The sequence below is a fragment of the Heterodontus francisci genome, chromosome 4 (assembly GCF_036365525.1).
Source record: "Heterodontus francisci isolate sHetFra1 chromosome 4, sHetFra1.hap1, whole genome shotgun sequence".
In the NCBI taxonomy this organism is placed as follows: Eukaryota; Metazoa; Chordata; class Chondrichthyes; order Heterodontiformes; family Heterodontidae; genus Heterodontus; species Heterodontus francisci.
Window position 1 is genome coordinate 5395253 of NC_090374.1, and position 25427 is coordinate 5420679.

The 25427-nt window shown below is 54.4% G+C and overlaps 1 protein-coding gene across 2 annotated transcripts in view; it reads left to right on the top strand.

The window, feature by feature from the left end:
* The window catches only part of LOC137368613 (ribonuclease T2-A-like), a 171476-nt gene extending 149831 nt beyond the window's left edge, over window positions 1–21645 (top strand). Inside the window, exons 8-9 of one of the 2 annotated variants that reach the window (XM_068028756.1) lie at window positions 19632–19676; window positions 20604–21645. In XM_068028756.1, the coding sequence (XP_067884857.1) occupies window positions 19632–19676; window positions 20604–20654 (96 nt within the window). In that variant the 3' untranslated portion in view covers window positions 20655–21645. The remainder of the gene's footprint in view (window positions 1–19631; window positions 19677–20603) is intronic. The other variant, XM_068028757.1, reaches the window with a different exon arrangement.
* Window positions 21646–25427: the final 3782 nt, after the last annotated feature.

Genomic DNA, 25427 nt, shown 5'->3' on the forward strand with positions numbered 1-25427 from the left:
CGCTGGTCTCACTGTGCTCCCTCTCAGCCCTGCACCATTACACTGCCGCAGGTCTCACTGTGCTCTCTCTCAGACCCGCTCCATTACACTTCCTCTGGTCTCACTGTGCTCTCACTCACCCCCGCTCCATTACACTGCCTCTGGTCTCACTGTGCTCTCTCTCACCCTCGCTCCATTATACTGCTGCCGGTCTCACTGTGCTCTCTCTCACCCCCCGCTCCATTACACTTCTTCTGGTCTCACTGTGCTCTCTCTCAACCCCGCTCCATTACACTGCTGCCGGTCTAACTGTGCTCTCTCTCAGCCCCGCTCCATTACACTGCCTCCGGTCTCACTGTGCTCTCTCTCACCCCTGCTCCATTACACTGCCGCCGGTCTCACTGTGCTCTCTCTCAGCCCCGCTCCATTACACTGCCGCCAGTCTCACTGTGCTCTCTCTCAGCCCCGCTCAATTACACTGCCGCCCGTCTCACTGTGCTCTCTCTCAGCCCATCTCCATTACACTGCCGCCGGTCTCACTGTGCTCTCTCTCAGCCCATCCCCATTACACTGCCTCCAGTCTCACTGTGCTCTCTCTCAGCCCCGGTCCATTACACTGCCGCCGGTCTCACTGTGCTGTCTCTCAGCCCCGGTCCATGACAGTGCTGCCGGTCTCACTGTGCTCTCTCTCAGCCCATCTCCATTACACTGCCGCCGGTCTCACTGTGCTCTCTCTCAGCCCATCCCCATTACACTGCCTCCAGTCTCACTGTGCTCTCTCTCAGCCCCGGTCCATTACACTGCCGCCGGTCTCACTGTGCTCTCTCTCAGCCCCGCTCCATTACACAGCCGCAGGTCTCACTGTGCTCTCTCTCACCCCCGCTCTCTCTCATCCCCGCTACATTACACTGCCGCAGGTCTCACTGTGCTCTCTCTCACCCCCCACACCATTACAATGCCGCCAGTCTCACTGTGCTCTCTCTCAGTCCCGCTGCGTTACGCAGCAGCCGATCTCACTGTGCTCTCTCTCATCACCCTCCATTACACTGCAGCCAGTTTCACTGTGCTCTCTCTCAGCCCGGCTCCGTGCCACTGCCGCCGGTCTCACTGTGCTCTCTCTGACCCCCGCTCCATTTCACTGCTGCCGGTCTCACTGTGCTCTCTCTCAGCCCGGCTCCATTTCACTGCCGCCAGTCTCACTGTGCTTTCTCTCAGCCCCGGTGCATGACACTGCTGCCGGTCTCACTGTGCTCTCTCTCAGACCATCTCCATTACACTACCGCCAGTCTCACTGTGCTCTCTCTCAGCCCATCCCCATTACACTGCCTCCAGTCTCACTGTGCTCTCTCTCAGCCCCGGTCCATTACACTGCCGCCGGTCTCTCTGTGCTGTCTCTCAGCCCCGGTCCATTACACTGCCGTCGGTCTCACTGGGCTCTCTCTCACCGCCGCTCCATTACACTGCTGTCGGTCTCACTGGGCTCTCTCTCACCGCCGCTCCATTACACTGCCGCCGGTCTCACTGTGCTCTCTCTCACCCCCGCTCCATTACACTGTCGCCCTTCTCACTGTGCTCTCTCTCAACCCCGCTCCATTACACTGCTGCCGGTCTCGCTGGGCTCTCTCTCAGCCCCGCTCCATTACACTGCCGCCCATCTCACTTTGCTCTCTCTCAGCCCCGCTCTATTAATCTGCCGCCCATCTCACTGTGCTCTCGCTCACCCCCGCTCCATTACACTGCCGCTGGTCTCACTGTGCTCTCTCTCAGCCCTGCACCATTACACTGCCGCAGGTCTCACTGTGCTCTCTCTCAGACCCGTTCCATTACACTTCCTCTGGTCTCACTGTGCTCTCACTCACCCCCGCTCCATTACACTGCCTCTGGTCTCACTGTGCTCTCTCTCACCCTCGCTCCATTACACTGCCTCCAGTCTCACTGTGCTCTCTCTCACCCCCGCTCCATTATACTGCTGCCGGTCTCACTGTGCTCTCTCTCACCCCCCGCTCCATTACACTTCTTCTGGTCTCACTGTGCTCTCTCTCAACCCCGCTCCATTACACTGCTGCCGGTCTAACTGTGCTCTCTCTCAGCCCCGCTCCATTACACTGCCTCCGGTCTCACTGTGCTCTCTCTCACCCCTGCTCCATTACACTGCCGCCGGTCTCACTGTGCTCTCTCTCAGCCCCGCTCCATTACACTGCCGCCAGTCTCACTGTGCTCTCTCTCAGCCCCGCTCAATTACACTGCCGCCCGTCTCACTGTGCTCTCTCTCAGCCCATCTCCATTACACTGCCGCCGGTCTCACTGTGCTCTCTCTCAGCCCATCCCCATTACACTGCCTCCAGTCTCACTGTGCTCTCTCTCAGCCCCGGTCCATTACACTGCCGCCGGTCTCACTGTGCTCTCTCTCAGCCCATCTCCATTACACTGCATCCGGTCTCACTGTGCTCTCTCTCAGCCCATCTCCATTACACTGCCTCCGGTCTCACTGTGCTCTCTCTCAGCCCCACTCCATTACACTGCCGCCGGCCTCACTGTGCTGTCACTCAGCTCCGGTCCATTACACATCCGCCGGTCTCACTGTGCTCTCCCTCACCCCCACTCCATTACACAACTGCCGGTCTCACTGTGCTCTTTCTCACCCCCGCTCTCTCTCACCCCCGCTATATTGCACTGCCTCCGGACTCACTGTGCTCTCTCTCAGACCCGCTCCATAACACAGGCGCCGGTCTCACTGTGCTCTCTCTCACCCCCGCTCTATCTCACCCCCGCTCCATTACACTGTCGCAGGTCTCACTGTGCTCTCTCTCACCTCCCGCACCATTACACTGCCGCCGGTCTCACTGTGCTCTCTCTCAGCCCCGCTCCATTACACAGCCGCCGGTCTCACTGTGCTCTCTCTCACCCCCGCTCTCTTTCACCCCCGCTCCATTGCACTGCCGCTGGTCTCACTGTGCTCTCTCTCACACCCCGCACCATTACACTGCCACCGGTCTCACTGTGCTCTCTCTCAGTCCCGCTCCATAACACTGCCGCCGGTCTCACTGTGCTCTCACTCACCCCCGCTCTCTCTCATCCCCACTACATTACACTGCCGCAGGTCTCACTGTGCTCTCTCTCAGTCCCGCTCCGTTACACAGCCGCCGGTCTCACTGTGCTCTCTCTCATCACCCTCCATTACACTGCAGCCAGTCTCACTGTGCTCTCTCTCAGCCCGGCTCCATTACACTGCTGCCGGTCTCACTGTGCTCTCTCTCAGCCCATCTCCGTTACACTGCCGCCGGTCTCACTGTGCTCTCTCTCAGCCCTGCTCCATTTCACTGCCGCCAGTCTCACTGTGCTCTCTCTCAGCCAGGCTCCGTTACATTGCCGCCGGTCTCACTGTGCTCTCTCTCAGCCCGGCTCCGTGACACTGCCGCCGGTCTCACTGTGCTCTCTCTCAGCCCTGCTGCATTTCACTGCCTCTTGACTCACTGTGCTCTCACTCACCCCCGCTCCATTACGCTGCCTCTGGTCTCACTGTGCTCTCTCTCACCCTCGCTCCATTACACTGCCTCCGGTCTCACTGTGCTCTCTCTCACCCCCGCTCCATTTTCCTGCTGCCGGTCTCACTGTGCTCTCTCTCACCCCCGCTCCATTACACTTCTTCTGGTCTCACTGTGCTCTCTCTCAGCCCCGCTCCATTACACTGTCGCCCGTCTCACTGTGCTCTCTCTCACCCCCGCTCCATTACACTGCCGCCCGTCTCACTGTGCTCTCTCTCACCCCCGCTCCATTACACTGTCGCCCTTCTCACTGTGGTCTCTCCCAACCCCGCTCCATTACACTGCTGCCGGTCTCACTGTGCTCTCTCTCAGCCCCGCTCCATTACACTGCTGCCGGTCTCACTGTGTTCTCTCTCAACCCCGCTCCATTAAACTGTCGCCCGTCTCACTGTGCTCTCTCTCACCCCCGCTCCATTACACTGCCGCCCGTCTCACTGTGTTCTCTCTCAACCCCGCTCCATTAAACTGTCGCCCGTCTCACTGTGCTCTCTCTCACCCCCGCTCCATTACACTGTCGCCCTTTTCATGTGCTCTCTCTCAACCCCGCTCCATTACACTGCCGCCCGTCTCACTTTGCTCTCTCTCACCCATGCTCCATTACACTTCTGCCGGTCTCACTGTGCTCTCTCTCAGCCCATCTCCATTACGCTTCCTCCGGATCACTGTGCTCTCTCTCAGCCCCGCTCTGTTAATCTGCCGCCTGTCTCACAGTGCTCTCGCTCACCCCCGCTCCATTACACTGCCGCTGGTCTCACTTTGCTCTCTCTCAGCCCCGCACCATTACACTGCCGCAGGTCTCACTGTGCTCTCTCTCGGCCCCGCACCATTACACTGCCGCAGGTCTCACTGTGCTCTCTCTCAGACCCGCTCCATTACACTTCCTCTGGTCTCACTGTGCTCTCTCTCACCCTCGCTCCATTACACTGCCTATGGTCTCACTGTGCTCTCTCTCACCCCCGCTCCATTATACTGCTGCCGATCTCACTGTGCTCTCTCTCACCCCCGCTCCATTACACTTACTCTGGTCTCACTGTGCTCTCACTCACCCTCGCTCCATTACACTGCCGCCGGTCTCACTGTGCTCTCTCTCAGCTCCGCTCCATTACGTTGCCGCCAGTCTCACTGTGCTCTCTCTCAGCCCATCTCCATTACACTGCCGCCGGTCTCACTGTGCTCTCTCTAAATCCCATTCCATTACGTTGCCGCCGGTCTCACTGTGCTCTCTCTCAGCCCATCTCCATTACACTGCCGCCGGTCTCACTGTGCTCTCTCTAAATCCCATTCCATTACGTTGCCTCCGGTCTCACTGTGCTCTTGTTTAGAGATACATCACTGAAACAGGCCCTTTCGCCCACCGGGTCTGTGCCGACCATCAACCACCCATTTATACTAATCCTACACTAATCCCATATTCCTACCACATCTCCACCTGTCCCTATATTTCCCTACCACCTACCTATACTGGGGGCACTTTATAATGGCCAATTTACCTACCAACCTGCAAGTCTTTTGGCATGTGGGAGGAAACCGGAGCACCCGGAGAAAGCCCACGCAGACACAGGGAGAACTTGCAAACTCCACACAGGCAGTACCCAGAATTGAACCCGGGTCGCTGGAGTTGTGAGGCTGCAGTGCAAACCACTGTGCCGCCTCTCTCTCAGCCCATCTCCATTACACTGCCGCCGGTCTCACTGTGCTCTCTCTAAATCCCGTTCCATTACGTTGCCGCCGGTCTCACTGTGCTCTCTCGCAGCCCATCTCCATGACACTGCCGCCGGTCTTACTGTGCTATCTCTCAGCCCATCTCCATTACACTGCCGCCGGTCTCACTGTGCTCTCTCTCAGCTCCGCTCCATTGCACTGCCGCCGGTCTCACTGTGCTCTCTCTCACCCCATCTCCATTACACTGCCGCCGGTCTCACTGTGCTCTCTCTCAGCTCCGCTCCATTACACTGCCTCCGGTCTCACTGTGCTCTCTCTCAGCCCCGCTCCATTACACTGCCGCCAGTCTCACTGTGCTCTCTCTCAGCCCCGCTCCATTACACTGCCTCCGGTCTCACTGTGCTCTCTCTCAGCGCCGCTCCATTACACTGCCTCCGGTCTCACTGTGCTCTCTCTCATCCCCGCTCCATTACACTGCCGCCGGTCTCACTGTGCTCTCTCTCACCCCCGCACCATTCCAGTGTCGCAGGTCTCACTGTGGTCTCTCTCATCTGCTCCATTACACTGCCGCCGGTCTCGCTGTGCTCTCTCTCACCCCCGCTCCATTCCAGTGTCGCAGGTCTCACTGTGGTCTCTCTCATCTGCTCCATTACACATCCGCCAGTCTCACTGTGCTCTCTCTCAGCCCCGCTGCATTACACTGCCGCCTGTCTCACTGTGCTCTCTCTCACCCCCGCTCCATTACACTGCCGCCGGTCTCAGTGTGCTCTCTCTCAGCCCATCTCCATTACACAGCCGCCGGTCTCACTGTGCTCTCTCTCAGCCCCGCTCCATTACACTGCCTCCGGTCTCACTGTGCTCTCTCTCAGCCCATCTCCATTACACTGCCGCCGGTCTCACTGTGTTCTCTCTCACCCCCGCTCCATTACACTTTTGCCGGTCTCACTGGGCTCTCTCTCACCCCCGCTCCATTCCAGTGTCGCAGGTCTCACTGTGGTCTCTCTCATCTGCTCCATTACACTGCCGCCGGTCTCGCTGTGCTCTCTCTCAGCCCTGCTCCATTACACTGTTGCCCGTCTCACTGTGCTCTCTCTCAGCCCATCTCCATTACACTGCCGCAGGTCTCACTGTGCTCACTCTCAACCCCGCTCCATTACACTTTTGCCCGTCTCACATGTGCTCTCTCTCACCCCCGCTCCATTATATCGTCGCCTGTCTCGCTGTGCTCTCTCTCACCCCCGCTCCATTACACTGCCTCTGGTCTCACTGTGCTCTCTCTCACCCTCGCTCCATTACACTGCCTCCGGTCTCACTGTGCTCTCTCTCAGCCCCGCTCCATTACATTGCCGCCGGACTCACTGTGCTCTCACTCAACCCCGCTCCATTACACTGCCGCCGGTCTCAGTGTGCTCTCTCTCAGCCCATCTCCATTACACTGCCGCCGGTCTCACTGTGCTCTCTCTAAATCCCATTCCATTACGTTGCCTCCGGTCTCACTGTGCTCTTGTTTAGAGATACATCACTGAAACAGGCCCTTTGGCCCACCGGGTCTGTGCCGACCATCAACCACCCATTTATACTAATCCTACACTAACCCCATATTCCTACCACATCCCCACCTGTCCCTATATTTCCCTACCACCTACCTATACTGGGGGCAATTTATAATGGCCAATTTACCTACCAACCTGCAAGTCTTTTGGCATGTGGGAGGAAACCGGAGCACCCGGAGAAAGCCCACGCAGACACAGGGAGAACTTGCAAACTCCACACAGGCAGGACCCAGAATTGAACCCGGGTCGCTGGAGTTGTGAGGCTGCAGTGCAAACCACTGTGCCGCCTCTCTCTCAGCCCATCTCCATTACACTGCCGCCGGTCTCACTGTGCTCTCTCTAAATCCCGTTCCATTACGTTGCCGCCGGTCTTACTGTGCTCTATCTCAGCCCATCTCCATGACACTGCCGCCGGTCTCACTGTGCTATCTCTCAGCCCATCTCCATTACACTGCCGCCGGTCTCACTGTGCTCTCTCTCAGCTCCGCTCCATTGCACTGCCGCCGGTCTCACTGTGCTCTCTCTCACCCCATCTCCATTACACTGCCGCCGGTCTCACTGTGCTCTCTCTCAGCTCCGCTCCATTACACTGCCTCCGGTCTCACTGTGCTCTCTCTCAGCCCCGCTCCATTGCACTGCCGCCAGTCTCACTGTGCTCTCTCTCAGCCCATCTCCATTACACTGCCGCCGGTCTCACTGTGCTCTCTCTCAGCTCCGCTCCATTACACTGCCTCCGGTCTCACTGTGCTCTCTCTCAGCCCATCTCCATTACACTGCTGCCGGTCTCACTGTGCTCTCTCTCACCCCCGCACCATCCCAGTGTCGCAGGTCTCACTGTGGTCTCTCTCATCTGCTCCATTACACTGCCGCCGGTCTCGCTGTGCTCTCTCTCACCCCCGCTCCATTCCAGTGTCGCAGGTCTCACTGTGGTCTCTCTCATCTGCTCCATTACACATCCGCCAGTCTCACTGTGCTCTCTCTCAGCCCCGCTGCATTACACTGCCGCCTGTCTCACTGTGCTCTCTCTCACCCCCGCTCCATTACACTGCCGCCGGTCTCAGTGTGCTCTCTCTCAGCCCATCTCCATTACACTGCCGCCGGTCTCACTGTGCTCTCTCTCAGCCCCGCTCCATTACACTGCCTCCGGTCTCACTGTGCTCTCTCTCAGCCCATCTCCATTACACTGCCGCCGGTCTCACTGTGTTCTCTCTCAACCCCGCTCCATTACACTTTTGCCGGTCTCACTGGGCTCTCTCTCACCCCCGCTCCATTCCAGTGTCGCAGGTCTCACTGTGGTCTCTCTCATCTGCTCCATTACACTGCCGCCGGTCTCGCTGTGCTCTCTCTCAGCCCTGCTCCATTACACTGTTGCCCGTCTCACTGTGCTCTCTCTCAGCCCCGCTCCATTACACTGCCGCCCGTCTCACTGTGCTCTCTCTCAGCCCATCTCCATTACACTGCCGCAGGTCTCACTGTGCTCACTCTCAACCCCGCTCCATTACACTTTTGCCCGTCTCACATGTGCTCTCTCTCACCCCCGCTCCATTATATCGTCGCCTGTCTCGCTGTGCTCTCTCTCACCCCCGCTCCATTACACTGCCTCTGGTCTCACTGTGCTCTCTCTCACCCTCGCTCCATTACACTGCCTCCGGTCTCACTGTGCTCTCTCTCAGCCCCGCTCCATTACATTGCCGCCGGACTCACTGTGCTCTCACTCAACCCCGCTCCATTACACTGCCGCCGGTCTCAGTGTGCTCTCTCTCAGCCCATCTCCATTACACTGCCGCCGGTCTCACTGTGCTCTCTCTAAATCCCATTCCATTACGTTGCCTCCGGTCTCACTGTGCTCTTGTTTAGAGATACATCACTGAAACAGGCCCTTTGGCCCACCGGGTCTGTGCCGACCATCAACCACCCATTTATACTAATCCTACACTAACCCCATATTCCTACCACATCCCCACCTGTCCCTATATTTCCCTACCACCTACCTATACTGGGGGCAATTTATAATGGCCAATTTACCTACCAACCTGCAAGTCTTTTGGCATGTGGGAGGAAACCGGAGCACCCGGAGAAAGCCCACGCAGACACAGGGAGAACTTGCAAACTCCACACAGGCAGTACCCAGAATTGAACCCGGGTCGCTGGAGTTGTGAGGCTGCAGTGCAAACCACTGTGCCGCCTCTCTCTCAGCCCATCTCCATGACACTGCCGCCGGTCTCACTGTGCTCTCTCTAAATCCCGTTCCATTACGTTGCCGCCGGTCTTACTGTGCTCTATCTCAGCCCATCTCCATGACACTGCCGCCGGTCTCACTGTGCTATCTCTCAGCCCATCTCCATTACACTGCCGCCGGTCTCACTGTGCTCTCTCTCAGCTCCGCTCCATTGCACTGCCGCCGGTCTCACTGTGCTCTCTCTCACCCCATCTCCATTACACTGCCGCCGGTCTCACTGTGCTCTCTCTCAGCTCCGCTCCATTACACTGCCTCCGGTCTCACTGTGCTCTCTCTCAGCCCCGCTCCATTACACTGCCGCCAGTCTCACTGTGCTCTCTCTCAGCCCATCTCCATTACACTGCCGCCGGTCTCACTGTGCTCTCTCTCAGCCCCGCTCCATTACACTGCCGCCAGTCTCACTGTGCTCTCTCTCAGCCCATCTCCATTACACTGCCTCCGGTCTCACTGTGCTCTCTCTTAGCCCCGCTCCATTGCACTGCCGCCAGTCTCACTGTGCTCTCTCTCAGCCCATCTCCATTACACTGCCGCCGGTCTCACTGTGCTCTCTCTCAGCTCCGCTCCATTACACTGCCTCCGGTCTCACTGTGCTCTCTCTCAGCCCATCTCCATTACACTGCCGCCGGTCTCACTGTGCTCTCTCTCACCCCCGCACCATCCCAGTGTCGCAGGTCTCACTGTGGTCTCTCTCATCTGCTCCATTACACTGCCGCCGGTCTCGCTGTGCTCTCTCTCACCCCCGCTCCATTCCAGTGTCGCAGGTCTCACTGTGGTCTCTCTCATCTGCTCCATTACACATCCGCCAGTCTCACTGTGCTCTCTCTCAGCCCCGCTGCATTACACTGCCGCCTGTCTCACTGTGCTCTCTCTCACCCCCGCTCCATTACACTGCCGCCGGTCTCAGTGTGCTCTCTCTCAGCCCATCTCCATTACACTGCCGCCGGTCTCACTGTGCTCTCTCTCAGCCCCGCTCCATTACACTGCCTCCGGTCTCACTGTGCTCTCTCTCAGCCCATCTCCATTACACTGCCGCCGGTCTCACTGTGTTCTCTCTCAACCCCGCTCCATTACACTTTTGCCGGTCTCACTGGGCTCTCTCTCACCCCCGCTCCATTCCAGTGTCGCAGGTCTCACTGTGGTCTCTCTCATCTGCTCCATTACACTGCCGCCGGTCTCGCTGTGCTCTCTCTCAGCCCTGCTCCATTACACTGTTGCCCGTCTCACTGTGCTCTCTCTCAGCCCCGCTCCATTACACTGCCGCCCGTCTCACTGTGCTCTCTCTCAGCCCATCTCCATTACACTGCCGCAGGTCTCACTGTGCTCACTCTCAACCCCGCTCCATTACACTTTTGCCCGTCTCACATGAGCTCTCTCTCACCCCCGCTCCATTATATCGTCGCCTGTCTCGCTGTGCTCTCTCTCACCCCCGCTCCATTACACTGCCTCTGGTCTCACTGTGCTCTCTCTCACCCTCGCTCCATTACACTGCCTCCGGTCTCACTGTGCTTTCTCTCAGCCCCGCTCCATTACATTGCCGCCGGACTCACTGTGCTCTCACTCAACCCCGCTCCATTACACTGCCGCCGGTCTCAGTGTGCTCTCTCTCAGCCCATCTCCATTACACTGCCGCCGGTCTTACTGTGCTCTCTCTCAGCTCCGCTCCATTACACTGCCGCCAGTCTCACTGTGCTCTCTCTCAGCCCATCTCCATTACACTGCCGCCGGTCTCACTGTGCTCCATCTCAGCCCCGCTCCATTACACTGCCTCCGGTCTCACTGTGCTCTCTCTCAGCCCCGCTCCATTACACTGCCTCCGGTCTCACTGTGCTCTCTCTCAGCCCATCTCCATTACACTGCCGCCGGTCTCACTGTGCTCTCTCTCACCCCTGCTCCATTACACATCCGCCAGTCTCACTGTGCTCTCTCTCAGCCCCGCTGCATTACACTGCCGCCTGTCTCACTGTGCTCTCTCTCACCCCCGCTCCATTACACTGCCGCCGCTCTCACTGTGCTCTCTCTCAGCCCATCTCCATTACACTGCCGCCGGTCTCACTGTGCTCTCTCTCACCCCTGCTCCATTACACATCCGCCAGTCTCACTGTGCTCTCTCTCAGCCCCGCTCCATTACACTGCCGCCCATCTCACTGTGCTCTCTCTCACCCCCGCTCCATTACACTGCCGCCGGTCTCACTGTGCTCTCTCTCAGCCCATCTCCATTACACTGCCGCCGGTCTCACTGTGTTCTCTCTCAACCCCTCTCCATTACACTTTTGCCGGTCTCACTGGGCTCTCTCTCACCCCCGCTCCATTCCACTGTCGCAGGTCTCACTGTGGTCTCTCTCATCTGCTCCATTACACTGCCTCCGGTCTCGCTGTGCTCTCTCTCAGCCCTGCTCCATTACACTGTTGCCCGTCTCACTGTGCTCTCTCTCAGCCCCGCTCCATTACACTGCCGCCCGTCTCACTGTGCTCTCTCTCAGCCCATCTCCATTACACTGCCGCAGGTCTCACTGTGCTCACTCTCAACCCCGCTCCATTACACTTTTGCCCGTCTCACATGTGCTCCATCTCACCCCCGCTCCATTATACCGTCGCCTGTCTCGCTGTGCTCTCTCTCACCCCCGCTCCATTACACTGCCTCTGGTCTCACATGTGCTCTCTCTCACCCCCGCTCCATTACACTGCCGCCGGTCTCACTGTGCTCTCTCTCAGCCCCGCTCCATTATACCGTCGCCGGTCTCGCTGTGCTCTCTCTCAGCCCATCTCCATTACACTGCCGCAGGTCTCACTGTGCTCTCTCTCAACCCCGCTCCATTGCTCTTTTGCCCGTCTCACATGTGCTCTCTCTCACCCCCGCTCCATTGCACTGCCGCCCGTCTCACTGTGCTCTATCTCAGCCCATCTCCATTGCACTGCCGCAGGTCTCACTGTGCTCTCTCTCAGCCCCGCTCCATTATACCGTCGCCGGTCTCGCTGTGCTCTCTCTCAGCCCATCTCCATTACACTGCCGCAGGTCTCACTGTGCTCTCTCTCAACCCCGCTCCATTGCTCTTTTGCCCGTCTCACATGTGCTCTCTCTCACCCCCGCTCCATTGCACTGCCGCCCGTCTCACTGTGCTCTATCTCAGCCCATCTCCATTACACTGCCGCAGGTCTCACTGTGCTCTCTCTCACCCCTGCTCCATTACACTGCGCCGGTCTCACTGTGCTCTCTCTCACCCCCGCTCCATTACACTGCCGCCGGTCTCACTGTGCTCTCTCTCACCCCCGCTCCATTACACTGCCGCCAGTCTCACTGTGCTCTCTCTCACCCCCGCTCCATTAAACTGTCGCCCGTTTCTCACTGTGCTCTCTCTCAGCCCATCTCCATTACACTGCCGCCGGTCTCACTGTGCTCTCTCTCAGCTCCGCTCCATTACGTTGCCGCCAGTCTCACTGTGCTCTCTCTCAGCCCATCTCCATTACACTGCCGCCGGTCTCACTGTGCTCTATCTAAATCCCATTCCATTACGTTGCCGCCGGTCTCACTGTGCTCTCTCTCAGCCCATCTCCATTACACTGCCGCCGGTCTCACTGTGCTCTCTCTAAATCCCATTCCATTACGTTGCCTCCGGTCTCACTGTGCTCTTGTTTAGAGATACATCACTGAAACAGGCCCTTTGGCCCACCGGGTCTGTGCCGACCATCAACCACCCATTTATACTAATCCTACACTAACCCCATATTCCTACCACATCCCCACCTGTCCCTATATTTCCCTACCACCTACCTATACTGGGGGCAATTTATAATGGCCAATTTACCTACCAACCTGCAAGTCTTTTGGCATGTGGGAGGAAACCGGAGCACCCGGAGAAAGCCCACGCAGACACAGGGAGAACTTGCAAACTCCACACAGGCAGTACCCAGAATTGAACCCGGGTCGCTGGAGTTGTGAGGCTGCAGTGCAAACCACTGTGCCGCCTCTCTCTCAGCCCATCTCCATTACACTGCCGCCGGTCTCACTGTGCTCTCTCTAAATCCCGTTCCATTACGTTGCCGCCGGTCTCACTGTGCTCTCTCTCAGCCCATCTCCATGACACTGCCGCCGGTCTTACTGTGCTCTCTCTAAATCCCGTTCCATTACGTTGCCGCCGGTCTCACTGTGCTCTCTCTCAGCCCATCTCCATGACACTGCCGCCGGTCTCACTGTGCTATCTCTCAGCCCATCTCCATTACACTGCCGCCGGTCTCACTGTGCTCTCTCTCAGCTCCGCTCCATTGCACTGCCGCCGGTCTCCCTGTGCTCTCTCTCACCCCATCTCCATTACACTGCCGCCGGTCTCACTGTGCTCTCTCTCACCCCATCTCCATTACACTGCCGCCGGTCTCACTGTGCTATCTCTCAGCCCATCTCCATTACACTGCCGCCGGTCTCACTGTGCTCTCTCTCAGCTCCGCTCCATTGCACTGCCGCCGGTCTCACTGTGCTCTCTCTCAGCTCCGCTCCATTACACTGCCGCCGGTCTCACTGTGCTCTCTCTCAGCCCCGCTCCATTGCACTGCCGCCAGTCTCACTGTGCTCTCTCTCAGCCCATCTCCACTACACTGCCGCCGGTCTTACTGTGCTCTCTCTCAGCTCCGCTCCATTACACTGCCGCCAGTCTCACTGTGCTCTCTCTCAGCCCATCTCCATTACACTGCCGCCGGTCTCACTGTGCTCTCTCTCAGCCCCGCTCCATTACACTGCCGCCGGTCTCACTGTGCTCTCTCTCAGCCCCGCTCCATTACACTGCCTCCGGTCTCACTGTGCTCTCTCTCAGCCCCGCTCCATTACACTGCCTCCGGTCTCACTGTGCTCTCTCTCACCCCCGCACCATTCCAGTGTCGCAGGTCTCACTGTGGTCTCTCTCATCTGCTCCATTACACTGCCGCCGGTCTCGCTGTGCTCTCTCTCACCCCCACTCCATTCCAGTGTCGCAGGTCTCACTGTGGTCTCTCTCATCTGCTCCATTACACATCCGCCAGTCTCACTGTGCTCTCTCTCAGCCCCGCTGCATTACACTGCCGCCTGTCTCACTGTGCTCTCTCTCACCCCCGCTCCATTACACTGCCGCCGGTCTCAGTGTGCTCTCTCTCAGCCCATCTCCATTACACTGCCGCCGGTCTCACTGTGCTCTCTCTCAGCCCCGCTCCATTACACTGCCTCCGGTCTCACTGTGCTCTCTCTCAGCCCATCTCCATTACACTGCCGCAGGTCTCACTGTGCTCACTCTCAACCCCGCTCCATTACACTTTTGCCCGTCTCACATGTGCTCTCTCTCACCCCCGCTCCATTATATCGTCGCCTGTCTCGCTGTGCTCTCTCTCACCCCCGCTCCATTACACTGCCTCTGGTCTCACTGTGCTCTCTCTCACCCTCGCTCCATTACACTGCCTCCGGTCTCACTGTGCTCTCTCTCAGCCCCGCTCCATTACATTGCCGCCGGACTCACTGTGCTCTCACTCAACCCCGCTCCATTACACTGCCGCCGGTCTCAGTGTGCTCTCTCTCAGCCCCTCTCCATTACACTGCCGCCGGTCTTACTGTGCTCTCTCTCAGCTCCGCTCCATTACACTGCCGCCAGTCTCACTGTGCTCTCTCTCAGCCCATCTCCATTACACTGCCTCCGGTCTCACTGTGCTCTCTCTCAGCCCATCTCCATTACACTGCCGCCGGTCTCACTGTGCTCTCTCTCACCCCTGCTCCATTACACATCCGCCAGTCTCACTGTGCTCTCTCTCAGCCCCGCTCCATTACACTGCCGCCTGTCTCACTGTGCTCTCTCTCACCCCCGCTCCATTACACTGCCGCCGGTCTCACTGTGCTCTCTCTCAGCCCATCTCCATTACACTGCCGCCGGTCTCACTGTGCTCTCTCTCAGCCCCGCTCCATTACACTGCCTCCGGTCTCACTGTGCTCTCTCTCAGCCCATCTCCATTACACTGCCGCCGGTCTCACTGTGCTCTCTCTCACCCCTGCTCCATTACACATCCGCCAGTCTCACTGTGCTCTCTCTCAGCCCCGCTCCATTACACTGCCGCCCGTCTCACTGTGCTCTCTCTCACCCCCGCTCCATTACACTGCCGCCGGTCTCACTGTGCTCTCTCTCAGCCCATCTCCATTACACTGCCGCCGGTCTCACTGTGTTCTCTCTCAACCCCGCTCCATTACACTTTTGCCGGTCTCACTGGGCTCTCTCTCACCCCCGCTCCATTCCACTGTCGCAGGTCTCACTGTGGTCTCTCTCATCTGCTCCATTACACTGCCGCCGGTCTCGCTGTGCTCTCTCTCAGCCCTGCTCCATTACACTGTTGCCCGTCTCACTGTGCTCTCTCTCAGCCCCGCTCCATTACACTGCCGCCCGTCTCACTGTGCTCTCTCTCAGCCCATCTCCATTACACTGCCGCAGGTCTCACTGTGCTCACTCTCAACCCCGCTCCATTACACTTTTGCCCTTCTCACATGTGCTCCCTCTCACCCCCGCTCCATTATACCGTCGCCTGTCTCGCTGTGCTCTCTCTCACCCCCGCTCCATTACACTGCCTCTGGTCTCACATGTGCTCTCTCTCACCCCCGCTCCATTATACCGTCGCCTGTCTCGCTGTGCTCTCTCTCACCCCCGCTCCATTACACTGCCGCCGGTCTCACTGTGCTCTCTCTCAGCCCCGCTCCATTATACCGTCGGCGGTCTCGCTGTGCTCTCTCTCAGCCCATCTCCATTACACTGCCGCAGTTCTCACTGTGCTCTCTCTCAACCCCGCTCCATTGCTCTTTTGCCCGTCTCACATGTGCTCTCTCTCACCCCCGCTCCATTGCACTGCCGCCCGTCTCACTGTGCTCTATCTCAGCCCATCTCCATTACACTGCCGCAGGTCTCACTGTGCTCTCTCTCAGCCCCGCTCCATTATACCGTCGCCGGTCTCGCTGTGCTCTCTCTCAGCCCATCTCCATTACATTGCCGCAGGTCTCACTGTGCTCTCTCTCAACCCCGCTCCATTGCTCTTTTGCCCGTCTCACATGTGCTCTCTCTCACCCCCGCTCCATTGCACTGCCGCCCGTCTCACTGTGCTCTCTCTCAGCCCATCTCCATTACACTGCCGCAGGTCTCTTTGTGCTCTCTCAACCCCGCTCCATTACACTGTCGCCCATCTCACTGTGCTCTCTCTCACCCCCGCTCCATTACACTGCGCCGGTCTCACTGTGCTCTCTCTCACCCCCGCTCCATTACACTGCCGCCGGTCTCACTGTGCTCTCTCTCAACCCCGCTCCATTAAACTGTCGCCCGTTTCTCACTGTGCTCTCTCTCAGCCCATCTCCATTACACTCCCGTTTCTCACTGTGCTCTCACTCACCCCTGCTCCATTTCACTGCCGCCAGTCTCACTGTGCTCTCACTCACCCCCGCTCCATTACACTGCCGCCGGTCTCAGTGTGCGCTCTCTCAGCCCATCTCCAATACACTGCCACCGATCTCACTGTGCTCTCTCTCAGCTCCGTTCCATTACGTTGCCGCCAGTCTCACTGTGCTCTCTCTCAGCCCATCTCCATTACACTGCCGCCAGTCTCACTGTGCTCTCTCCAAATCCCGTTCCATTACATTGCCGCCGGTCTCACTGTGCTCTCACTCACCCCCGCTCCATTACACTGCCGCCGGTCTCAGTGTGCTCTCTCTCAGCCCATCTCCATTACACTTCCGCCGGTCTCACTGTGCTCTCTCTCAGGTCCGCTCCATTACGTTGCCGCCGGTCTCACTGTGTTCTCTCTAAATCCCGTTCCATTACGTTGCCGCCGGTCTCACTGTGCTCTCTCTCAGCCCCGCTCCATTACGTTGCCTCCGGTCTCACTGTGCTCTTGTTTAGAGATACAGCACTGAAACAGGCCCTTCGGCCCACCGGGTCTGTGCCAACCATCAACCACCCATTTATACTAATCCTACACTAATCCCATATTCCTACCACATCCCCACCTGTCCCTATATTTCCCTACCACCTACCTATACTGGGGGCAATTTATAATGGCCAATTTACCTACCAACCTGCAAGTCTTTTGGCATGTGGGAGGAAACCGGAGCACCCGGAGAAAGCCCACGCAGACACAGGGAGAACTTGCAAACTCCACACAGGCAGTACCCAGAATTGAACCCGGCTTGCTGGAGCTGTGAGGCTGCAGTGCAAACCACTGTGCCGCCTCTCTCTCAGCCCATCTCCATTACACTGCCGCCGGTCTCACTGTGCTCTCTCTCAGCTCCGCTCCATTACACTGCCGCCAGTCTCACTGTGCTCTCTCTCAGCACATCTCCATTACACTGCCCCCGGTCTTCCTGTGCTCTCTCTCAGCTCCGCTCCATTACACTGCCGCCAGTCTCACTGTGCTCTCTCTCAGCTCCGCTGCATTTCACTGCCGCCAGTCTCACTGTGCTCTCTCTCAGCTCCGCTCCATTAGACTGCCCCCGGTCTCACTGTGCTCTCTCTCTGTCTGAAATAACAAAGAACAAAGAACAGTGCAGCACAGGAACAGGCCATTCGGCCCTCCAAGCCTGCGCCGATCATGATGCCTGCCTAAACTAAAATCTTCTGCACTTCCGGGGTCCGTATCCCTCCATTTCCATCCTATTCATGTATTTGTCAAGATGCCTCTTAAACGTCGCTATCGTACCTGCTTCCACCACCTCCACCGGCAACAAGTTCCAGGCACTCACCACCCTCTGTGTAAAAACATGCCTCGCACATCCCCTCTAAACTTTGCCCCCCTCACCTTAAACCTATGTCCCCTAGTAACTGACTCTTCCACCCTGGGGAAAAGCTTCTGACTATCCACTCTGTCCATGCCTCTCATAACTTTGTAAACCTCTATCATGTCGTCCCTCCACCTCCATCGTTCCAGTGAAAACAATCCGAGTTTATCCAACCTCTCCTCATAGTTAATGCCCTCCAGAGCAGGCAACATCCTGGTAAACCTCCTCTGTACCCTCTCCAAAGCCTCCACGTCCTTCTGGTAGTGTGGCGACCAGAATTGCACGCAATATTCTAAGTGTGGCATAACTAAAGTTCTGTACAGCTGCAGCATGACATGCCAATTTTTATACTCTATGCCCCGACCGATAAAGGGAAGCATGCCGTATGCCTTCTTGACTACCTTATCCACCTGCGTTGCCACTTTCAGTGACCTGTGGACCTGTACGCCCAGATATCTCTGCCTGTCAATACTCCTGAGGGTTCTGCCATTTACTGTATACTTCCCACCTGCATTAGACCTTCCAAAATACATTACCTCACATTTGTCCGGATTAAATTCCATCTGCCATTTCTCCGCCCAAGTCTCCAACCGATCTATATCCTACTGTATCCTCTGACAATCCTCATCACTGTCCGCAACTCCACCAACCTTTGTGTCATCCGCAAACTTACTAATCAGACCAGCTACATTTTCCTCCAAATCATTTATATATACTACAAAGAGCAAAGGTCCCAGCACTGATCCCTGCGGAACACCACTAGTCACAGCCCTCCATTCAGAAAAGCACCCTTCCACTATTACCCTCTGTCTTCCATGACTGAGCCAGTTCTGTATCCATCTTGTCAGCTCACCTCTGATCCCGTGTGACTTCACCTTTTGTACCAGTCTGCCATGCGGGACCTTGTCAAAGGCTTTACTGAAGTCCATATAGATAACATCCACTGCCCTTCCTTCATCAATCATCTTTGTCACTTCCTCAAAAAACTCAATCAAATTATTGAGACATGACCTCCCCTTCACAAAACCGTGCTGCCTCTCGCTAATAATTTTGGTTGTTCCCAAATGGGAGTAAATCCTGTCCCGAAGAATCCTCTCTAATAATTTCCCTACCACTGACGTCTCAGGCCGCGCTCCTTTATCCTGCTGCCGCTCTCACTGTGCTTTCTCTCTCTCTCTCTCTCTCTCTCTCTCGCTCTCTCTCTCTCTCTCAGGCCCCTCCTCCTTTTTACTGCTGCCGGCCTCACCCTTGCACAATCTTGTATGTCTCAATTAGATTGCCTCTCATTCTTCTAAACTCCAGAGAATATAGGTCCAACTTACTCAGCCTCTCATCATAGGACAACCCCATCATCCCAGGGACCAATTTAGTAAATCTTCACTGCACTGCCTCCAGTGCAAGTATATCCTTTCTTAAATGTGGAGACCAAAACTGCACACAGTATTCCAGGTACGGACTCACCAAAGCCCTGTATATAATTTTAGTAAGACTTCTTTATCCCTGTCCTCCAATCTCCTTGCAATAAAGGCCAACATGCCATTTGCCTTCCTAATAGCCTGCTGCACCTGCATGTTAACTTTGTGCGTTCCTTGTACGAGTACTCCCAACACTTAGCAGTTTCACACCTTTTAAAAAATATTCTGCTTTTCTATTTTTGCAACCAAAGTGAACAACTTCACACTTCCCTAAATTATACTCCATTTACCATCTTGTTGCCCACTCACTTAACCTGTCTATATCTCTTTGCAGCCTCTCTACATCCTCCCCGCAGCTTACCTTTCCACCGAACTTTGTATCATCAGCAAACATAGATACATTACTCTGTCCCTTCATCCAAATCATTGATGATAATTTGGGTCAGTGACTCCATTAATGTTCATCTCCCTCGGTTATTACAGAACGAGATCATCAGCTGCTTTGTGAAAAATGAAATCAGCTTCAAGGTGGGTTTCAGGTGCTGAAGTTTAAAACAGATAAAAGCCGGGTCACTGAGACAGTGACGGTGGGAGAGTGAGGGTGAGGGTTAGGGGAGTGAGGGTGAGGGGAACAAAGGTGAGGGTGAGGTGTGTGAAGGTTAAGGGAGTGAGGGTGAGGGTGAGGGGAGTGAGGGAGAGGGTAGGGGAGTGAGCGTGAGGGAAGTGAGGGAGAGGCGAGTGAGGGTGATGGTGAGGGGGTTGAGGGTGAGAGCAGTGAGGTGAGTGAGGGTGATGGTGAGGGGAGTGAGGGTGAGTGGAGTGAGGCGAGTCAGGGTGATGGTGAGGGGTGTGAGGGGAATGCGGATGAGGGGGTTGAGGGTGAGAGCAGTGAGGTGAGTGAGGGTGATGGTGAGGGGAGTGAGGGTGAGGGGAATGAGGCGAGTAAGGGTGATGGTGAGGGGTGAGAAGGTGAAGGGTGTGAGTGGAGTGAGGGTGAGGGGAGTGAGGGGTATGAGAGGAATGAGGATGAGGTTAGTGAGGGGAGCGAGAATGAGGGTGAGGGGAGTAAAGGTGAGGGCAGTGAGGGTGAGAGTGAGGGTATGAGGGGAATGAAGGTGAGGGGAATGAGAGGAGTGAGGGTGAGGGGAATGAGAGTGAGGGGTGTGAGGGGAGTAAGGGTGAGGGGTGTGAGGGCAGTGAGGGTGAGGGGAGTGAGGGTGAGAGTGAGGGGGTGAGGGGAATGAAGGTAAGAGGAGTGAAGGTGAGGGGAGTGAGGGTGAGGGGATGAGGGGAGTGAGGGTGAGGGGAGTGAGGGCGACCCTCCTCTGCACTTTCCTCTGGATCTCCTCTTTCATTCCCAAGATCGCCCAAGAAACAAAAATGTTTTTTGTGTAACCGTTTTTACAGAAATTTCATTTCCATTTATATTTTCATATCATTTTTTGATTTTTCTAGAAGATAAATGAAGGAGAAATCAGAATCAACCTACTGCCAGATTGTGTCTAACATCAGCGAAAATCATCAGAAAATCAACTGCAAAATCTAACTTCCTGCATTGCCTGCTTTAGAATTAGTGTCAATGGTCAGATAGAGACAGTAAACTGAACCCTCCCGACAGAGACACAGAGACAGAGAGAGAGGGGGAGACAGAGAGAGAGAGGGAGACAGAGAGAGAGGGAGACAGACACAGACAGAGAGAGAGGGAGACAGAGAGAGAGACACAGAGAAAGAGAGAGAGAGGCAGAGAAAGAAAGAGAGACTAAGACAGAGAGAGAGACAGAGTGGCAGAGAGAGAAAGAGAGACTAAGACAGAGAGAGAGACAGAGAGACAGAGAGAGATAGAGTGGCAGAGAGAGAAGTGAGAGATACAGAGAGAGAGAGACAGAGAGAGAGAGACACACACAGAGAGACACAGACACAGAGAAAGAGAGAGAGAGTGGCAGACAGAGTGGCAGAGAGAGACACAGAGTGGCAGAGAGAGACAGAGAGACAGAGACAGAGACACAGACACAGAGAAAGAGAGAGAGAGGCAGAGAGAGACACAGAGTGGCAGAGAGAGAGAGAGAGACTGACAGATGGAGAGAGAGATAGAGAGACACAGAGAGAGAGACAGAGAGAGATAGAGTGGCAGAGAGAGAAGTGAGAGATAGAAACACAGAGACAGAGAGAGAGAGACACACACAGAGAGGCAAAGAGAAAGCGATAGAGGCAGAGAGAGACAAAGAGAGAGGCACACACAGAAAGAGAGAGAGGCACAGAGAGACACAGAGAGATAGAGAGAGAGAGAAAGACGGAGAGAGAGAAAGAGATGGAGATACATGGACAGTGGCAGAGCGATAGATAGAGAGTGGCAGAGCGATAGATAGAGAGAGACAGAGATAGAGAGATAGAGTGGCAGAGAGATAGATAGAGAGAGAGAGAGGGAGAGAGAGTAAATGGAAGCTCCCTGTGGATGGGGATGGCAAACCCCTTGCTTCGGCTGTGAGATTTTCTGTGTCTTGACGTTAATAAAGTTTTATTTCTCATTAGTGTTGGTGTTACTGACCCTTTGTGATAGAAAGATCGATTAGGCTGTAAACAGGAGCGATCTGATAGGCTGAAAAGAGGAGAGATCTGATAGGTTGGATACAGGAGAGATCTGATAGACTGAAAACTGGAGGGATCCGATAGGCTTGTTACAGGAGAGATCGGATAGGCTCGAAGGAGGGGGATCCGATAGGCTGGTTACAGGAAAGATTCGATAGGTTGTAACACCAAAGGATCTGATAGGCTGGGTACAGGAGCGATCTGAAAGGCTCGAATGAGTAGGGATCCAATAGGCTGGGTACAGAGGAGTGAGGCTCCCTCATTCCCTTGAGTGTCCAGTTGCTGGGAGGTTCCTCTAGGGGGTTCAGGCCGTGTGATTGGGTGGGCTACAGCTGGTATATATTGGTTTGGTACGCTACCACTTTATTTAATCTAGCCAGAGAGATTCTTAGTCTATAGTAGTTAAACATTAATCTTTATTGCTTTATAACTATTTACACTCCACACTAGCCTGTGTGACTCCTCCGAAAGCCACGCTGAAGCGATTCTCGAGTGTTTCTCACGTGATCTCTTACATCATTATGGTAGGAGGTATTCTTTACACTGCCTCAACATTAACCCTTTCAAACCCTTATACCACATTGACCCCCAAGTCTTTATCCATATATATACTTACATACATTCACTTTTTATTTACATACTACCCCATTTCCCCCAAAGTCTCTGACTTCATTCTGTCAGGAGGCTTCACTACTCTCCATGATCTTGTTATTGTCAGATGTGGAAGATTGATAATCTTTCTTTGATCTCTTGTTTCTTGACTTGGATGACCTTCATTGAGGTTTGTAGCATTCGGTGTTTTCTGAATTTCAGGTTCAATATCTGATTTGTCTAAATATATGACGAATTGATGTCTTTGCTGTAAAGGAATAAGATTTCTTCTCTGTCTCTGTAAAGAACTTTCTGAAGTTTAGTGAATAAGATCACTGTTGACTCTCCTCTCTCTGGAGAATGACCCCTGTTTTGGTCTCATACCTTTTGCGCTTCTGACAACTGTGTTAGCTTTCTGGTACAGTATTTCCTGTTATAATGATGGGTTTGTTTCTTTCAATAAGACACTCCTTTATCTTCTACTCACTGATAATCCCTGCTTTGTAACCTTGGAAGTAATTTCTTGGGTAGAATTGGAAGTAGTATTTGAAGTTTTCTACCTGTTAAAGAGTTCGGGTGGTGCTAATCTGCACAATAATGAAGTTGTTCTGTACATCAGAAATGCTAATTGGAAATCTTGATTTTTCTTCAACATTGCTGTGATGGTTTGGACTGCTCACTCAGCTTTCCCATTATGGATGTGGATACCTAGGAGAATTTGTTTGCAGAAAAAAGTGGATTTATTCATCTAAGTGCGTGAAGTAATTGTTTGCAATTTGTGGTCCATTGTCAGATATTATCTGATCAGATATACCATGTGTTGTGAAAACTTCTTGCAAAACTCTGATGACTACTTCAGTTGTTGTTGTGTACGTCCAATTAACCTCAATTTGTCTTGAGAAGTTAATCGACTATAATTAAACAGGATCTTCGCCAACTGTTCCCACAGTCCAGTTGGGAATTTGGTTGCAAATTGAGGTTCTCTGATCCTGCCTGTGAACTGCACTTGCGTCACAATTCAAAATCAGTTCTTCAATATCCTGCGAGATTCTTGACCACCACACAGGCACCAGAACCCGTGCTCTACATTCCGTTATGCCCATGTGGCCCTGGTCTATTTCCTCCAAAATTTCTATCCGGAGTGGCTGTACAGCTGGTGTAGAAGGGAGGGTTTCAGGGACAGTTGGGACCTGTACAAGAAGGACGGGTTGCATCTAAACTGGAGGGGCACAAATATCCTGGCTGCAAGGTTTACTAGCGTCACTCGGGAGGGTTTAAACCAATGTGGCAGGGGGTTGGGAACCAGAGCAGTAGGACAGCAAGTGAAATAAATGAGGGGGACATAATAAATAGGGCCAGTAAGACTAAGAGGAAGAGCAGGCAGGGAGATGTTGCTGAGCACAGCGGGACTGGTGATCTGAAGTGCATTTGTTTCAATGCGAGAAGTATAACAGGTAAGGCAGATGAACTTAGAGCTTGGATTAGTACTTGGAACTATGATGTTGTTGCTATTACAGAGACTTGGTTGAGGGAAGGACAGGATTGGCAGCTAAATGTTCCAGGATTTAGAAGCTTCAGGCGGGATAGAGGGGGATGTAAAAGGGGTGGGGGATTTGCATTACTGGTTAAGGAGAATATCACAGCTGTACTGCGGGAGGACACCTCGGAGGGGTCGGGCAGCGAGGCAATATGGGTGGAGCTCAGGAATAGGAAGGGTGCAGTCACGATGTTGGGGGTTTACTACAGGCCTCCCAACAGCCAGCGGGAGGTAGAGGAGCAGATATGTAGACAGATTTTGGAAAGATGTAAAGGTAACAGGGTTGTAGTGGTGGGTGATTTTAACTTCCCCTATATTGACTGGGACTCACTTAGTGCTAGGGGCTTGGATGGGGCAGAATTTGTGAGGAGCATCCAGGAGGGCTTCTTGAAACAATATGTAGATCGTCCAACTAGGGATGGGGCCATTCTGGACCTGGTATTGGGGAATGAGCCCGGCCAGGTGGTCGAAGTTTCAGTGGGGGAGCATTTCGGGAACAGTGACCATAATTCCATAAGTTTTAAGGTATTTGTGGTTTGAGGCTGTTTGAGGGTAAATCAACATCTGACATGTGGGAGTCTTTCAAATGTCAGTTGATTAGAATCCGGGACTGGCATGTTCCTATGAGGAAGAAGGATAAGTTTGGCAAGTTTTGGGAACCTTGGATAACACGGGATATTGTGAGCCTAGTCAAAAAGAAAAAGGAAGCATTTGGAAGGGCGAGGAACAGACGAATCCCTTGAGGAATATAAAGACAGTAGGAAGGAACTTAAGCAAGGAGTCAGGAAGGCTAAAAGGGGTCATGAAAAGTCATTGGCAAACAGGATTAAGGAAAATATCAAGGCTTTTTATACATATATAAAGAGCAAGAGAGTAACGAGGGAAAGGGTTGGCCCACTCAGGGACAGAGAAGGGATTCTATGTGTGCAGCCAGAGGAAATGGGCGAGGTACTAAATGAGTACTTTGCATCAGTATTCACCAAAGAGAAGGACTTGGTGGATGATGAGCCAAGGGAAGGGAGTGTAGATAGTCTCAGTCATCTCATTATCAAAAAGGAGGAGGTGTTGGGTGTCTTGCAAAGCATTAAGGTAGATAAGTCCCCAGGGCCTGATGGGATCTACCCTAGAATACTGAGGGAGGCAAGGGAAGAAATTGCTGGGGCCTTGACAGAAATCTTTGCATCCTCATTGGCTACAGGTGAGGTCCCAGAGGACTGGAGAATAGCCAATGTTGTTCCTTTGTTTAAGAAGGGTAGCAAGGATAATCCAGGAAATTATAGGCCGGTGAGCCTTACGTCAGTGGTAGGGAAATTATTAAAGAGGATTCTTTGGGACAGGATTTACTCCCATTTGGAAACAAATGAACTTATTAGCGAGAGGCAGCACGGTTTTGTGAAGGGGAGGTCGTGTCTCACTAATTTGATTGAGTTTTTTGAGGAAGTGACAAAGATGATTGATGAAGGAAGGGCAGTGGATGTTATCTATATGGACTTCAGTAAAGCCTTTGACAAGGTCCCTCATGGCAGACTGGTACAAAAGGTCACACGGGATCAGAGGTGAGCTGG